The 17,901-nt window shown below is 40.7% G+C and overlaps 2 protein-coding genes across 4 annotated transcripts in view; one reads left to right on the top strand and one right to left on the bottom strand.

Moving 5' to 3' along the window:
- Window positions 1–272: 272 nt before the first annotated feature.
- Window positions 273–10,571, bottom strand: BTD (biotinidase). 2 transcript variants are annotated; one of them, XM_041466292.1, is made up of 5 exons: window positions 10,434–10,571; window positions 9,014–9,087; window positions 5,548–5,782; window positions 3,846–3,995; window positions 273–2,614 (listed from the first exon to the last, which is right to left on the bottom strand). In XM_041466292.1, the coding sequence occupies exons 3-5, from the start codon at window positions 5,776–5,778 to the stop codon at window positions 1,433–1,435; spliced, it is 1,563 nt and encodes a 520-aa protein (XP_041322226.1). In that variant the 5' UTR covers window positions 5,779–5,782; window positions 9,014–9,087; window positions 10,434–10,571; the 3' UTR covers window positions 273–1,432. The 2 variants fall into 2 exon arrangements, with proteins under 2 accessions (XP_041322226.1, XP_041322227.1); XM_041466293.1 differs by lacking the exon at window positions 10,434–10,571 and adding an exon at window positions 9,527–9,733.
- HACL1 (2-hydroxyacyl-CoA lyase 1) overlaps window positions 10,040–17,901 on the top strand; it is a 21,155-nt gene continuing 13,293 nt past the window's right edge. Inside the window, exons 1-4 of one of the 2 annotated variants that reach the window (XM_041466290.1) lie at window positions 10,040–10,167; window positions 11,120–11,224; window positions 14,865–14,905; window positions 15,457–15,537. In XM_041466290.1, the coding sequence (XP_041322224.1) occupies window positions 10,111–10,167; window positions 11,120–11,224; window positions 14,865–14,905; window positions 15,457–15,537 (284 nt within the window). In that variant the 5' untranslated portion in view covers window positions 10,040–10,110. Of the gene's footprint in view, window positions 10,168–10,664; window positions 10,802–11,119; window positions 11,225–14,864; window positions 14,906–15,456; window positions 15,538–17,901 lie in introns of those variants that run through there. The other variant, XM_041466291.1, reaches the window with a different exon arrangement.

Raw genomic sequence — 17,901 nt, 5'->3', positions numbered from 1 at the left:
CCCAAGATCTTCCATAATCATACACTAATTCTGTGTAAATATCTCAGAAACCCTAAGGTAGAAATTCAGCAGTTTTTCGGTTGTTTTGCTTTCTGAAACCAGAAAGTGAGCTCATTTGAAGCAGGAGCTGATTGAGCACCTCTCAGGACTCATCCTTGTAGCTGTGGTGGTTTCAGTTTGAACCAACTCAGACCACCAGAACAAAGAGAGACTCTGAGCTCTCCTGTCTCCTGTGCTCTGCTCCTCAGCCTGAGCAGCTGGAACACAAGGACTCACCAAAGGAACAGTTGTGTTTATTCCATTACTTAACAGCCATTACCCAGATGAAGTCATAATAGCCAATAAGACCCCATAAAATTATAATGCTTGAGAATACATTAACTTGTCTGAATGTAACCCCAAATTAATAACCTTTAAATATTCTCTTCCCAGCTTCTTCACTGCACTAGAACAGCTATAGCACTTAATCCAGTTATTGCTCTGGAAAAAATGGTGTGTTTTACTGAGCAGCACAAACCTGCCATCTGGCACATGAAGCATTGATGCAAAATCCTTGCTGTCCCACAGCTTATTATGTGCTTTTCATAACTCCTCTTGAATAAATTCATGAACAGTGTGTAAGATGTTTTAAAGTCAAAACAGTCTTAAAATGACTACTCTTTTAAACAGGGAAAGTTAAAGTACTCAAACAGTACATAACATGGCCACTGATATTCAATGCTGATGTTTTCTTTGAACATAATTCCTTGTGAATTGTGTCTTGCTGCAGTCTAGGCTTTCACAGTCACTGATACCCTGTTTCTCAGATTAGCCATTCTGTAGATGTTTACAACTGTAACATGCAGTTAAATGTGTAACAGGATTATAGATACCTGAGTGGCCAGTCCATGGTAATGATTTCAGCTGGAAGTTTTTGACTCTAAGAAAAAAAAAATCACGGCACCCTAACCAGAGATCAGAACTTCAGCAAATCAAAGCCATCTGTATGTATACCTACGTGTTCTTGTCCATGTTATGCACAATATTTATGTCTTCCAACCCTTTATTTTGTTTGTTTGGGTTTTTCCTCTTGCAGTAGTTTTCCATTCTATTAATTTCCACACTCCCAGCCAGGGCCCCCAAAAACCAAAGGATTAAACTACAAGGAACAAATTCAAATTCAGTTGAAATGAGAAGTGTCTGGTATAAATCATCTCACCAGATCACAGCAAGCTTTTACCTTTGCAAGGCAGTTCCTTCACTCCTGGTAGGACATAAGCTACCAGAGTACAGACTGTACTAACAGCCATTATTTCAAATGTGGGACCTAATCAGGCAGTGATGGGACAAACACACGTGAACCTCTAGCAAATATGGATATTTAACAATTTCTGTTAAGATACATACTCTGAACATATGGGCTGTTTTTTTCTGACTCACTCAAGTATCTGTGCTAGTCCTTTTCATACCATCGTCCATAGAGAGCAGCTGTCAGGAGGCCAGCAGATGTTCTATTTTTGCTGAGGAAATAGTGGTTGTTTTTCCAGCCCATGTGATCAGCAAAGTCCAAGGTAATACCAGATGTCAGCAACAAAGGAAAGATGTAAGGGGTGCTCATATTTCCCCATAGCTGGAAATCTATCAGAGCAGTGGCATCCGTGACCTCCTGTCCACAAGTGCTAAAGCTGAGACCACCACACTTCACCAAGGCACAGGCCTGGACATAATATGTGCCATGCACTGTGTGGAGCCCATCAAAAACTCCCAAAGCATATAATTCATCACTCAGAGCAGCTCTCCGATAGTTTAAGTAACAACAAAGGCTATTGGCACAAACCTGGAGCTCTCCCTTTTCCCCCCATAATGGAACAAAAGTGAAGTTGTCATACATCATTTCTGCATAAAAGGAAGGAGGTGACTGTTCCTTTCCTTTTTCAGATACTCTGCCAGAAGTCTCTTGCTCCTTAAAGCAAACTTCATCATCCAGTGAGGTGCTTGTAAAAGTCCTGCATGAGTCATGTAAGTTCTCTCTAAATCTTTCATTACTCTCTAAATTGGTTTTATAATCTGCAGTAATCACAGGAATTTCTGCTACTATGAGCTTGCCACCATAACTTTCCATGTTGTGATAGATGAATGATTTTACTGGAGTGTATATGCCACTCCCTGTCATGCCCAAGGTAGGGTGGTGGATGTTGGCTGCTAAAATATTGACATTGAAAGCTGTTGAAAAAGCTTGTTGAAACTCTACAGCAGACAAAAGCGGGAGCTGGTTCATCCAGGCAGTCGGATAAACAATTTGCTTCAAATTGTATTGTCTGATGAGGCTCACTGCAGGCTCAAAAAAGAGTATATCAAAGCAAGTGAACATGCCAAACTTGCCAGCAAAAGGGGTGTCAAAGAATGCATAGTCTGGCTCGGCAGGGGTGTCAAAGGCGTTCTCAAAGTACAGGTTGTGTTTGCGGTACGTGGCCAGCAGCGCGCCGTCGGCGGCGAACGCCACGTTGGTGTTGAACTGGTACCTCCCGTCCGGCGGGCACCGCGGCTCCGAGCGCTCGCACGGCTGCTTGGTCCCTAGGTTTGCCACAAGGAATATCTTGTTCTTCAGAGCCATGCAGCTCAGGCGCTGAACGACCTGCAGAACAGTATGGACAAATGATTTTGTGACAAGAGCTACTGGAACCAGTAGCTTTGCAGGCAGAAAGTTATTTCAGATGTTTATTTTAAAACAGCTCTGAAAAAAATTGTCTAAATTTTATTTCCTCAGAAGGAAGTAAGAAAATAAATCTATTCCAAGGGTGTTAATCTTTAGAAACTTGTGACTTGTAGGAGCACCAATGGCTTTAAAACAGTGTATGTCAACTGCAAACTTTGCCAAGGCAACACAACTGACCTGTGTGTGCCTTTAGAACAGCAAGATCATCTGCACTTGGATGTTTTTACTATAAATTTTTAGAAAGTAATTACTACCTATGACTTAGAGAAGCAGATATGGAAAGGGATAGACCTTGCATATTACAGCAAAGAAATAGAAAACATTGCAGACCACAGTATTACTGAGATATTTCTCCCATAACACAGAGTGCTGTACCAAAGACTGACATGACTGCAATCTCCAAACAGCATCTGAATGCCAAACTTAGCTCTTGCTTGTTTGGCAGTGATCACTGGTAACAAAGATTCAAATAGATCATTGTTTACAACTGTGATTCGTGTTCACACACAAATGCTGCTCACTAGGTACAGGCGTGATTTCTTTCATTATATTGATTACTGGAAGAATTAGCAGTCTGTATTTACTGAGCATGGTTATTTTCAGTTCAGGTCCAGAACAGTCAGTGACAATACTATTTTTGTAACATCCAGGTCACTCCTTATGTAATCACACTTGGTCCGTGCCAAGCTGTGACTTCTATTACATTGTATCAGCTAAGTCCTGTTACTTGTGCTAATCATTTGACAATGATTGCTGAGTCAGAATGCTGTGATGTCATTAAGTCATTAAAGCCAAATAACAAGAATGCACCAAAAGGGAAGCTACTACTGTCTTGTCTTATCTAAAACAATGTTGCTCAAACTAAACCCACACAGAAGGATCTTACGAAAGAGCAGTTACCATTTCAGAGGTTGGGGAGGAGGAGATGACAAATCCACATGGTTCATACACAACTGATCTCCTTGCATGTATGGATCTAAACCCTTCTCTGCTAAGAATGAATGTGGCGGAGCTTGAGCATCCAAGAAAACAGAATCTGGTACTAGGAGTTGTTAAACTTCTTGCTTACTTCCCTAAGCAACCCAACTTGAACTATTTCCCACTTGGAGCATTCAGTTATCCCACCCCTGCAGGCATCACCTGCATTTACCTCTGTGTCATTGTACAAATAGGGCTCTCTGCAGGGATTCCACTTCCCAGAGTGTGAATGCGGAACGAAATCCAAGTAAGGGTATATGGAGCTTCTGGTGAAGTTGAAGCCATGGATTCCATCTTCAGGAAAAACAATGATCTGTGCCCCCTGTATGTAAAACAAAGACATGTTTTGTAAGCAAGGCAAAGGGGGGATCTCATGGGTAAAAACAGTTAAAGAGAGTTAAGGATAACCCAATTATGTTTTGCCAATAGTGTAGCTTGAAGATGTCTTTTCTTCAACTTCATAGCAGGTGTAACTATGTAGTAGGTGTGTAACTGTATAAAGAAAACTTGTTTAACCTGACACATACCTTTATCTTGAAAAATAATGCATGTGACATCATTTTAAGGGCATGCAAATAAGAGCATACTGCATCCAATTTCTTACCAAAGATATCCTCCTTTCACACAAGTTAGGAGAATGTCATCATTCAGGTTAAAGACTGATAATGTTAAAACTTGTCTTAAATTTTTTATCAGAATTATGCTATTTGCATAGTTACATATATTGACACTTTGTCAAAGGTGCAGCATCACTTAATTAATTAGGAATTGGGTGATCTACAGCTCCCTGAATTATTCCAAAGCAAATACAGACTGACAGACACATGCATGAAGAGACTTCTCTAAATCCCATTATACTATAGGGTTGGACAGGATACTGGGAATGTTGATTTCAGAAACAGCTTCACTGTGAAAGCAGTGCACAGTCTGGTAAAAATGTAGTGATGCCAGAGGCTCAGCCTGAAATTCAGGGAGATCTGAACTGTTCCTAAAGATGAGGTGGACACAGTACCAGTCACTCAAATTCCTGTTCGTTTTCAAAAGTCAGCTCAAACGTGTTATCTATGTGATGGTTTTGGGATAATTTATGTGTCTTGAGTGCAGGGCTGCATAAAAATTGCTATTATGCTTCTGCCCAAATATCTGAACTTCTCAAGAAAAATAATGTTTTCAATTTATATAAAAATAGTAATTATTCTCTCCCACAACAACAGATTTCTGAAAACTTCAAGTCAGCTCTTCTCTGTGTAGGGCCAGTAACACTTGCTTCCTGTCACTAGAACCAGCCTGGGATTTCTTGGGAGGGGAGGAAAGAGGGCTGTGCCTAACAACAGCTGGCAATACTAGTCTTCCTCCTCTAAATATATTTAGACTGAGAACCATTCCATGGTGGGTAGGAGAAAGGAATGGAAAATTTTAGTTCCACAAAGTTGTTAAAAGCAGAACATTCATTTCCAAAGCATCTGACTTCCTTAGTTTTTAGAAACATTCAGGAATTTCCATTGAGAGCACTGGAATAAAACCAAACCCAAGACAGCTGCCAGCAAGACAAACTTTCAAGGAAACCCTTCCATTTAAGAAAAGAGAAAGGAGCTAGGTATTCAGACCAAAATAGAAAATTGATTTCCCTTTACTAAATAACGATGGGCATGTTTTTCCAAGCTTGGAATAGCCCGAGTCAGGCGGGATGCTAATTGGCCTGCTTCTTTTTCAAGCTGCTGGCAGGTCAGATCGTCTGAGAACCCAGACCATAGTTATGGATATAAATACAGCTTTAGTTGCCAGGGAACACAAATGTGAAAGATTATCTTCAAATAGCACCTCCTCTATATATACCCAGGGTGCACACGAGTGCTGCCTGGAGCTGGGCATACCTGCCTGGCAGCAGCCAGCGCTTGCTGCTCGTAGATGTCGAGGTTCCTGCCCATGAGCTCCAGCGCGGAGCGTCGCTCCACCAGCGCCGCCGGGGTCGGGCTCAGGATGGACTCGTGCTCGTACACGGCCGCCACGTAGTGCCCCTCCCTCCTCACCCTTCCTGAGACCACTTGATAGAAGAGAAAGCAGATGGACAGCTTCCAGCACAGAGCCACCATGGTGAATGCCATAAACCTAGAGGAGAAAAGCCCCAGATAGGTGGGGTGGGGGAGCTTGAGGAAAATGTCATGCCAGGAATTTGAATTTACAATTAAGTGTGGATGGTAAGTGAGGCTCTCAGCAGTGTGGTACTTTTAAGTTCCTGAATGACCATGTGCATGTTGTTTCTAAAGCTTAAATCCATCAGCACTGGTGCTTTAAACAACTATGTCCTGTTCAAAAGCATTTAAGCTTCATATACAGTTCTAGTGATCTCCTTGCTTGGTTTCCCTTTATAATTGACATTCATTTATAGATTATTTCACCATATATCAAAACATCTTTGAGAAAAGTTTAAAGCAGCTCACATATTTGCAGTTCCTCCCCGTTCAGTGATGGGAGATGTATTTAAAAGTAGCATTTCCCAAAATTACTTGGAGACTGTATTTAGCAGTCAAGCAGAAATAGGACTTATTTTATCAACAGTGAAACAGATAATTGCCAAGAGAATTACACTAGACAATACCTCTGCATCTATCACAAAAATGCCTCTCCTAATGGATTATGAATTCACTGTATTCTAACTCCAAATATGAAATAGGCAAATATTTCTCCTACAGTGCAGCTTTTTTGAGCACTTATAAAAATGTTGAGTGCAATTCAGATCTGCATTCCTCCCACGCAACGCAGATAAGTAAGTTTAAAAATGCTTTCATAGTAACAAAAATAAATTAAAAAATCTATACAAAATGGAGAAAATTTGCATTAGTTAGCTTTTCTTAGAAAAAATGAAGAACTATTGAGTCTGGAAGGCTGGAGCACTCTGCAATATGGGCTCCCCATGTAACCCTTTGACTTCCCAAGTTAGGAAAGGACTTAGAACAAGGACTGACACAGTCAATGGTTGTGCAACAGTTCAGAAAGACTACAGAAATGCCTTTTTATTCAGAATTATTCTCATAATATGAGAACCCTGTATTTGTCACCACAGTGTCACTAGTATCATTAAGGAATTAAATCTCAAATATTAGTGAAGTTGAAAGAGCGTGTAGGAGAGATTACTGGTGCTATACATTAATAGCTCTAAGTTCAGTTACTGATTTTTTAAATTGTATTTGCTCTCAGGGACCTTGTATCCAAGAAAAAAAAGTTCCAAAACACTCTTAGTGCCCTTCAGTCTTTGTGATCTACAGCTCCCTGAATTTTTCCAAAGCAAAAACAGACTGACAGACACATGCATGAAGAGACTTCTCTAAAGCTCAGCAGGAAAAAAAGATCAATCCTAAACTAATCACAGTCTTATTTTCATTCATGTTCTAGTAAATGTAGTTTTGTGCCTAAAAAAAGAAAGTCTATGGCAAGTTAACTGAAAATATCACTTTGCTTGAATTCCAGGATGAAAAACAGATAATAACAATCTTCAATACTGCTTTTTTTTTCCTAAACACCAACTGCTTAGTATCTAACAATGAGCAAATGGAAAAAGCATTATGTAGGACAGCAAAATTATAACCTTGGTGCCCATGGTAGGCAGAAGAATTATTTGTTCAACCAAAAGGTCTTAACATGTAATAGTAACACTTCTAAGGGTACAGGAGTAACTTAGCTGTTCAGTGCTGCTAAGCTCAACTACATATTCCAATTTCCTTGAGCTTTAATTAGCCAATGTGTCCATAGATACATGCCTTCAAGGGTAAATTTATTTAAAGTTTGATGAAAACAGAATAAAACCTCGGCCTCTCTGTAATCAGATGGATTAAAGATACTCATTTACATAAACAGTTTTGAAAAGTGATGTATGACAAGCTATCCTTGCTATATCCAAGCTATCCTAAAACATTTGGTACTTTTGGGGGGTGATTTGGCAATGTACACCAAGAATGGAGGGGCCTCCCTGTTCTGTGCAGCTCAGCTTTGCAACTGAAATACCAAAGCATATGTGAAGATATAAAGCAGTAGCAGGAGGAGGGAGTTCAGGGGTAGAAACCTCTCACAGTTAAGGAACATACTGAAAATAAACGAGCTGTGCTGCACTTCACTGACAAAAATCTCTTTTCTATTCCTTGTCACCCCTTCAAAGCCAAAATGCCTATTTAGGGCAGAAATGGGTTCTAGCCAGCTGCTCCTTAATAAAGTTGTCAACTAAAATGTAATTAGAATTCATCATTATTAGTGATGGAAAAAGTTGGAGAGTTTCAGATCACGAGATGGAATTGCTATGCATTAGAAAAAGTGCCTTTTTAAAAAGCCAAAAACACTAGTAAAAAAACCAAACAAACAGGTAGTGACCCTCTACAAAATGTTACATTTTACAAACATGCTTGGAGAGGTCTTATTTTTCTATCATGTTTCATTTCCTGGTGGTCAGAAACACTCCAAAGTACTAACCTGAATCTTTTGCTCACTTAGATGCACAAGAGGTTTAGCACTGAACATGCAACTCCACAACTCCATCTGGCTGAACCTGGGGCAGCTAAAATAACTAAAATAATTCCTCTGATTCCAAGCCTGGGTTGTGATTACTGCCAGTCCTACAGATGATGGCTGAGCACTTGTGTGAGTGCTCCCTAAAGCCTTTCCCCTGTCTGACAGCTTAAACAACAGGACTCTGCTCCCTCGTGGATTGCTTCTAACACAGAGCCATGACAAGCCCCAAGGCTGGGCTTGGGTGTATTAAACTTTCCAGCCAAAATAAGGATACCAATAGGGTTTACTCAGCCCTTAGGCTGTTGAGATACCAAGTAGTGTGTCTCTGCCACACTCTGGATGCTTTTACTACTAGAAGATGTCGCACCATCTCATAAATCCTTTCCTTGAAGGGAAGTTAATTTGCTTAGGATCTACAGAGCTGTCACCTCACCTGAGCCATGACTTGAAATTTTCATTACCTGAAATGCTTTACAATTTTATCTCTTTTTATGTCCCTTTTCTATGATTTATGTGGTCTTTTGCCTGACAGACAAGCTTCAGCAGGATCATGTCACGCAAATATAAATACTTCATAGCAGTATTACTGTCATGCAGTCACAATATTCCAGCTATAGTTCCACACAAAGGGTAAAAAGACTGGTGTCCAAGTTTGGATGCCAAGTTTTCTCCCCAGTCACACTGCAGCCTGTTTTCCTATTTACCTTTTCAGAACCACCTGATCTCAGTGTGTTGTGAAATAAAGCATCCACTCATTCGCTTTTCAACAGAACATGAAGCTTAGAAGTCTGTCACCTGTCACCACACCTGGATGTATAGACAGAGAAAAGCAACACATACCCTTCTTCTTCACACTTCTACGCTCAGAAGAATCTTGAAATAACAGAAGTAGCACAGCACTAGTCTGGGTCCTCCTGAGTGATTAATAGTAAATGCACGTTAAGCTATGCCCAACATATAGTATAATAACATAAACAGTCCTAACAGTAACATACACAGTAATGATTACTATTCAATGGGGAATGAAAAAATGAAGTGTTTTTTAGGCTGAATGGTAACCATGGATTGTGAGGTTGCTGACATTCCGCTATATATTATACAACATATTTTAAAAATACAGATAGTGAAATCCAAGGGGTTTTCCACTGATACTTCCTGTCTACTGCTTTTATTTGCTGCATTATATTACAGTATTTTATAATGTAGGTTTTGTGAAGGTTTTTGTTATCTATGCCCTCTGTGTTTTGTTATCTATGTTTTTTTGTTGTTTGGCGAGCGAGGGCGAATGGAGCGCTGCTGTCACCAGTGGTTTGACTGGACAAGCCGGACCGTGAGGCAAGGACGTGCTGTCACCTGTGTCACTTCGGCGACACGTGCCGGGATGGGCAGGGGGGCGTGCGCCGTCCCTCAGCCGGGATTTTGGGAGGGTGTCTGGCACTGCTCCCGGTGCGCGCCGGGCCCCGGCCCCTCACACAGCCCGCGCACTCTGCCCCGCTCCGCGCCCGCCGCCTCTGACCAGCCCCACACAGCCGGAGCGCGCGGGGACGGCTGCCCCGGGTACCGCGCGGCCCTGCGGCTCACGGAGGCCACCGGGGCTGCGGCCCTGTCACCAGCGATCCCTCCCGGCCCGGCCCGCCCCGCTCCCGGGAACACCCGGCCGGATCCTGATCCTGATCCTGGTCCCAGCCCCGATCCCGACCCCGCGCGCAGCGAGCCTCACGCTGCAGGGCCGGCGCCTCGCGGCCTCTGATTGGCTGCCCGCGCTGGCCAATAGGAAGCTGTTCCGATCTCCGCCCCGCGCAACCCGCCAACGGGGTCAGGGTTGCGTTCCTCGGGCCCGCCCCCTCCGTTGTCTGATTGGCCGAACCGCCTGTCAGCCACTGCGCGCGCCCTTCGCCCCGGGTGCCGGCCCGTTCCAGGCGGGCGGCGGGGCAGCCATGGAGGGCGAGGCGGTCAGCGGGGCGCAGATCATCGCCCAGGCCCTCAGGGCGCAAGTAAGAGCGCGGGGCGGGAGCCGGCAGCCTGCGCGCCGGGATAGCCTGCAGCGAGTGAATGTGCGCGGCCGGACTCACCCCGGGGCTGACGGAAAGGGCTCGCCCCGCCGCTCTGTGGGAGCGAGGGAGGGAGAGGAAGGGCGGTTCCGCCGCACTGCCCCGGCCCCCGGGCGGCGGTCCCCAGGCCGCCACTGATTCCCTTCTTCTGCAGGGCCTGCCCCATTCCCGAGCCTGCCCCGTTCCCGAGCTCAGCCGATCCCCGTTACCAGCAGGCGATGCCGAGGGTCCTCCGCGGCCCTGCCCGTGACAGCTGGATGTGCCTCCTGCGCCGCCTTTGCAGCGACGAAAACTCTGTGTTGTCTCTAGACTCGAGATGCTGGCACGGGTCTTGCGAGAAGACTTTGCGTTTGGCCTGTGAAACATGGAGAAGTAGTTAATTTGTAATCCAGACAAGCGTACTCTTCTCCATCTCTGTGTTTCCGTGGGTACGGTACTTTCCCAACCATTTATTGGGAGCTTTTTGCCCTTAATTTTCTGTGAAAGTGTGAAAACACAAGGTGCCATGAGGCATTTTCGGAGTAGAGGCAGCTGACATACTGAGAATCAGGAAAGTGATGTAGCAGAGATGTCCCAGGTAAGCATTGCTCGGTGGAAAGCACTAAACACACGTTGACTGAGGCACTGAACCTTTATCCCACTGCTTGTAGACTCCCACAATAAAATCCAGGGCTTTCACAACCACAGAGGGCTGACCTACAGACATCAGCTGATGTTTCCACATCAGCTTCTCATGATGTTTCCACATGGGAGCTTCTCTGTGACTATATATGTTACATTTTAGTTTTAGATTGCCTGTGTAGTTAGCATATCTGTGTTTGGCGTGTGCTTATTAAAGTTGTCTTTTGGGGAAAAAAAAAAAAAGTCTGACTTTTCTGAACTTTTTTCTTTACAGAATATTGAATACATGTTTGGCATTGTTGGTATTCCGGTCACTGAAATTGCAATTGCAGCCCAGGCAGTTGGGATAAAATATGTGGGAATGAGAAATGAGCAAGCTGTAAGTATATATCTGTAGTGGGACCAACCCTTTCCTTAACTGTTTTGCAGTGGAATCAAACCCAGTTTAAGTTTTCTTACTAGAAAGAATGTGGTCTCTGAATTCTCTTTAAAGAACCTATACAGGAGCAGCCACTGTTATTTTGGAATAATAGAGAACATTGGTGCATTGGGTTGAGTGTTTCTTTGTGCCCTTCTTTCCCCACTTCCATTTTAAAGTGGCCCCTCCTTTTCTGTTAAGGGAATTACATCTTCTTTCATTTAAAAATGCTATTCTCCAATAAGCGAGCAAGGATAGGAGACAGAAAAAAAAAATTAAAGACAGCATGTGATGGAGAAAAAAAAATTTAAGAAGTTACCTCCTTCAAGTGATATACTGTCAGATATTATCTGTCAGGTTTTGAGATGCTCATCCTGGGCTTTTTGTTTTTCTGTAGCTTTCTACACACTTCCCAATATTATCATTCTTACTCCAACTGGTAGTATTTTAGTTCTTTTTAGGACTTTATTATCTGGTCCTTTACTTTTTTTTTCCCCTGTCTGCGTGGTATTCTTAAGTGCCCAAAGAGGAAAGTTTACCTGTTGACTGATAAAGTTATTCTGACAATTTAAATAATTCCAGGTTTTTTTCCTTAACTGTGTTTTAAAAGCTCACAGAACAGCAAACTGCAGAAAGTAATAATGCTTCCAGGTGCTCAAAATCAGCCATGAACATACACATAGATCCTCTTATTTTTGTATATTTCAGCTTTATTGTGTAGGTGTCAGAAATTAAAGAGCCAAGCTCGTCAGCATTTTGGTGCTGTGCTGCTAGTTCTCATTTGTTTGGTTTCCCACAGTAGTAACTCTTTAATCTCCGTAGTTTCTTGGATAGTCTGGGGTTGAAGATAATAACCTTGGGATTATATGTTGTTTTGAAGAGTTGCTGCACAAGATGGGGAGCTGGCTGCTGAACTGGTGGCTGAGGGACCAGCAGCTTCCCATACCTGATCTATAGCAGTTGCCAGTTTTCCTTAATTTGTGTAGTTAATAACCTTTAGGATTGTCCCAGTCCTCAACAACGTATTGTTACAGTACTTCTTCTAAATCAGAGGGTTGTGAGCTGTATGTTTTGCTGTCTGATCCTTACATTGTTATATTGGAATGTGAGAATTCAGAGGAATGCATGTCTCTATGGAAAATCTGTAACATATGAGAGAGGCAAGCATCTACAAACATATTTAAAAGTTGTATTTGAGTTTTTGAAGAACTGGGAATTTGGCACAATCTTTATGTTCCTGTAGGCCATTTAGCAAATATTGTAGTTTTAGCTGTGGTTACTAACATGATTAAAATTAATTTCCTCATCTGTCTGTAATTAACAGAGAAGATTGCTTTGCACTGCCAAACGAGATGCTGTTCTATTTATTAGTCTTTACTAGATGAATGAGGCAAAAAACATTCTGCTGATTAATTATGAGCTGCTTTTGTTAGTAGAATAAAAACAGCACAAAGACTGTTTTAAAGTCAAAATGTCATGATTTCTCTTCTTTGGGGAGTTGAAAAGGATGAATGAAGCTGCATCTTGTAGTGAGTTTTGGTTTGTTCTTTATCCTCAGTGAATAATAGAGTAATTTCTTGGCAAAGGGTGAAAGGTATATATATAGAGTATATATATATCTATATATATCTATATATATATAGTATATTCAAGATATACTCAATATATATGTGTCATAGTTTTAAATGGCTCAGTCGTGTGGTCTGGCTGTGAAAGATGTCTCTACAGCTGCCTCCTTTTTTGGTGAAGGCAGCTGTATATGATACATGGAAAATTAAGGGATTTTTTCCCAAGCATTGAGTTTCTACCTCATTTCTAGGCCAGATGTAGCAAAAGGATTTCCCTGTAAAAGTGATAAAATTTTAATTAGTAGTGTTCATAGGAAATAGGGCCCATAAACAAGTCAAATCACAATAAAATCGCATGATGAGATAATAATCAAGCACTGTACTTGTTGCTTGGCATCCTTATGTTCTTATTCTGCCCAGGATGGTGGTGGAGTCACCATCCCTGGAGGTGTTCAAAAACGACTGGATGTGGCTCTTAGGGCCGTGCTCCAGTTGACAAGATGGTGATTGGTCACAGGTTGGACTCAGTGATCTTGGAGGTCTTTTCCAACCTTAATAATTCCGTGAAAAGCTCATAAAAGTGCAGAATAGAAACGCCTGATGAAAGCACGGAGCTGAAAGTAGCACTACCAATAGCATAAGCCGTTCTCCTGTGGCCTTTGACTTGGTGTAAGTTCCCCTGAAGCGCCTCACTTGCACCCACGTGCCCTTTGAACAGTGAAAACTGTGTTGCAACTTCACAGGGGTGTGTGTTTTTTGTATCTGTCCTTAGGTAATTAGAGATTGTTGCAGTTGTTCAGAAGACTGATAACCCAGCTCAGTTCTAAACTTCAAAACCCCCTTTACAATATGTTTATTGACAAAACACATTGCTTATGTTAGCTCTTAATCTTTAATAATAATTATCACTACATATTCAAAGCAATCTCTTTATATTTGTATCCTAAGGTAGTTGTGAGCATACAATATCCTGGAGTTAGTGCAGCTGTGAAGGGAATCAGGCTTAAAGAACCCTTTAATAATGGCAGCTGGAACCAAAGTGGGCATCTTACCACTAGAGTACTCAATTATAATTAAAATCAAATCTCCACTCTATTTAAAAATGAAAGAGGCAGGTTCTAAGGCCAGAAGCTTACTTTAAAAAAATTACGAAATATTGCAAAATTAGGTTTTTTTCCGCTAAGTGTTAGAACTCACTGATTTCAAGACAGGAGTATGAAAATATGAGAGACTGGGCAATGTCACATGTGAATTCTTGAGTTCTGTTGTCACCTGTGAACACAGGTTCTTGATCACATACTGTCATTTTACCAGGTGAAATTTATATCCAAATGTTTAATATCACTACAGGAATGGCTTAAAAACATATTCTGCCGTAACACTGCTGATGAGCTCTGCCAACACATGTTGTAGATGTCACTTTTGTGATTTTTCTTCAAAACATAATTTTTCTTTAAATGTGTGGTACCAAAGTGGAGTGAGACGTATTTCAGCAGCTCAGCTTGTAAAAGACAATCCCAAATCATCTAATTATTCTCTCCAATGTGAGATTTCAACCTTTTGCTTGATTTCTGAAATACAATTCAGAATGGCTGCATTTCTGCTTGTTCACTTTCTTTTGCAAGTCTCTCTTCCATGTTCATCCAGAAGGCAGTGGAAAGCAGAAGTTTTGTGTTTTGGTCTATTTCTTTTTCTTCCCTTGTTTTAGTTGGGTTTTTTTTGCTGCTTGATTGTTTTCTATTTCAAATCCCAAATAATCCTAATGTAATGCCTTCTGTAATTCAGAGCAGGAACCTGAATTGTGGAGAGAAGTGGAGAAGAGTCTTGAGATTTTTCACATTAATTTCCATGGACACATCCTATAATGGAAAGGGCGAAATGGAGCTTTTACTTACATTTAAGCTCTTATAGTCAGGGAAGAATCTGTACCTGCTTATTTTTAGTATTTTTGTTGAAAGTTATTTACAAAATATCATCAAATGTATGCATAATAATAATAATAATAGTATCACTAACTCCAGTATTTTCAACAGGCCTGTTATGCTGCATCTGCTGTTGGATATTTGACTGGCAGGTATGTAAAGAGTGTGCAAAGCTGTTAAGAAATGCTCACTAGTTAAGAATTACCATTTTTTATCTCATCACCTGGAATAGCAAGTGTCTCTGCCTGAATTAAATTTCAGTAAAATTTGTGTTGAATCAGATGCAGTTCTTCCAGTGTGAGCTTTCTTCATTAGAAACTGCTGATGAAGTGCAGTTGAGAAAACTGCAAACATAAGTTTCCCAAATTGGATATGAACATTAGGTAACAGAGCAAATGTGATAGAAGTCAGGAGCTGTGTCAGGATAAGCCTGTGTGTATTGCCCACCTCTGTGTGGGTGGCACATAACTGTTCACTTGCCTTTCTAATTGGAGTGATAGAGCTTCATAGTTTCTGATTTCCATGTCGACCTTTAGTCATTCATACAAATTCCTAGCCATTCATGAATTTTGGTGACATGTAAAGCTTTAATATTCTATATTTCACCACCTTACTAATTTTTATTAATTATTTATTTGGTGTTCTTTGTGCTCACTTTCCTTTTCTCTCTTCCTCCTTTTTTCTTTTTGTATTTTCTGTGTAGACCAGGAGTATGTCTTGTAGTGTCCGGTCCAGGTTTCTTACATGCCCTTGGAGGGATGGCAAATGCAACCATTAACTGCTGGTAATTTATCTGCATGTTTCCTTTAAAATTCCAATAATTGTGTGTTGTTACTTGTTTCAGATGTTGAGCTCCATGGTATTTAGTATTTTACTTTTTTTCCCCTTTCATGTGGATAATGAGAAAGGAATTCTTCATTTATCAACTTTAAAATTAGTTTAGTTACATTTTTTGTATTCTCATGGATAAAATTCTTGGTTTTGTCCTGCCCCATTGTGTGTATATTAGAAAATCTAGCAGTGTAACTGGTTGTATGGATGTGTTTGAAAATGAAGTCAATATTAGCCTGTAATGCTCTCATGATCATGGAGATCATCTGAAAGGTGTTTCCTAAACTTAAATTCATACTGCCTTTGAATTACTGTATTTCATATGTGAATAAATTCACAACTGCATTGTTAAAATCCCTATTTGCTCCCCACGCAGACATTTAGAGCAGTAATTAAGTATTGAACTAAATGATGTGCAGAGGGATAGTATTTACTCCTATAAGCCTTCACTGAGACGTGACAGCTTTGTCTGGTCTGTCACTGAAAGCTGTTCAGAAAGCTGTACTGAGGTATTTTGGGAAGAAGCTGTAGCAATACCAAGCAGATGTGTTCACAGAACAGAATGTGACCCAGAGCAGTGTGAACACTGGAACACTGAATTAGCAGTGGCTGATGGACAAGGGAAGCTCGGTAATGGGAACACTACAAATCAAGTCTGACATTTTGAAAAAAAAAGTCCTCTAGTGTTCAAATTCTTTTTTTAAAAACTGGGTTATTGACTAAAGCTTTGCTGTCACTATTTGACCTTAGACTAAAAAAGATTATAGGAAAACCTTGCTTTTGAATAGTTGGGAGTTTGATTATAAGAAAGAAGTGTACATGTAACTTAATGGATTTGCAGGAGACATTTTTGAGGGCAAACTGCATTTTCAAGGGAAAACCTCTTGATACTTCATGCTGAAAGTTACCTGCCATGCTGCTGCCTCCTGTCCTGTCTCATTCTGAGCAAGATTTTGTATCTCATTCTGGCTGTGACAATAAACTCCAAAGTGTGTGATAGTTGGTAAGATTTGGAGTAAACACAAGCAGGCTGAAATTGCAGTTAAATTTTTTTTTTCAGTTTACTGAAGTTGCTCTCTTGCAAGTCCATAAGACTTACCATTATTAGTTTCATTATAGTCAAATGTTCTTTCTGCTTCACTGTTGTTTTTGCCTTGGTCTATAACCACTGCTCTTCAAAATGTCTACAATATTGTGACAGTAGTACAATGATTTCCTTGAGGGAAAAACTTCTTTCTAGTCAGAATTATTTAAAACTTCAAGGGCAAAACTAAACCTTTTCAAGATACAGCTGTTGGGGCTGGCTTTCTAAATAGACCAGTTTTGTAATTGTATTTCATTATTGGGAAGTAGTAGCTAATTTGTTCATTAACATATTTAAATTAATTTGGAAAAGGCAAGTGAGAGGAACACAGGGTTTGTCGCTGTCAAATACTCTTGGATAGTAACAATCATTTTGCTAAGGGGAGAGAATAAGCAGAATGAAATGTATAGAGCAGTCACCAAGTGAATTTTTCCATAATGATTTTTCATGGGGGTAAGATACAGCCTGAAGTTCTCATTTCACTGCTCAGGGGAATTCAAACTGAGATTTTTGATGCATGGCAGAGAAATGGCCTGGTTATGAAGCTCGGATCTAGATACACATATCCCCAAGTCTTATGGGTGATTGAATTTAGGATTATGCATGGAACACTCTGCACATGTTTCAGCTTGATACATTTTATAGTTAAATGCAGTCTATAAGGCCATATCTGAAGAGAAATTGTTTAAGAGAAAAAGCCTAGAAAGCTATAGACCCAATACAGTGTGGATGAATAAGGAGATTAATAAAACAACTTTCCTCTGTTTACTCAGTGCTTAGCATTTTAAGAGTTTGACCTACAATTTGAATAAAAGACAGGTTTTCATTCGCTGTACGAAAATTATTTATTATATTTTTTGGAAATTACGGTAAAAATGTGCTCCTGTGGAATGTATAACCCTCATTGTAAAGTAATACTGCCTTCCTTGCATAGCTGTGAACTGGTTTAAGTTCAGGACTGCTTGCAGGCATGTTAATTTTTGGTCTGTTTTTTTTGGTTTTGCAGTTTTTTTACTAAAAACAAAATACAGGGGCTTGTGCTCTCAGCCAGCTAACTTGACTGTGTTCCAAATTGTATACGAAGAAAGCATCATCTTTTTGAAAAATTGTATCCTAGCTTGTTTCTTAGTTTTAGTGCTTGTGCTTATCCTTTACAATTATGCATCTTAATGCTTTTTGGACCAATCAATACTTTTTAACTTCTTATTAGGTGTTATCATTCCCTCAAACCAC

Source organism: Pyrgilauda ruficollis, unplaced genomic scaffold, assembly GCF_017590135.1.
Source record: "Pyrgilauda ruficollis isolate IOZ18807 unplaced genomic scaffold, ASM1759013v1 scaffold2, whole genome shotgun sequence".
Taxonomy (NCBI): Eukaryota; Metazoa; Chordata; class Aves; order Passeriformes; family Passeridae; genus Pyrgilauda; species Pyrgilauda ruficollis.
This window is presented reverse-complemented; position numbering and strand designations above follow the sequence as displayed.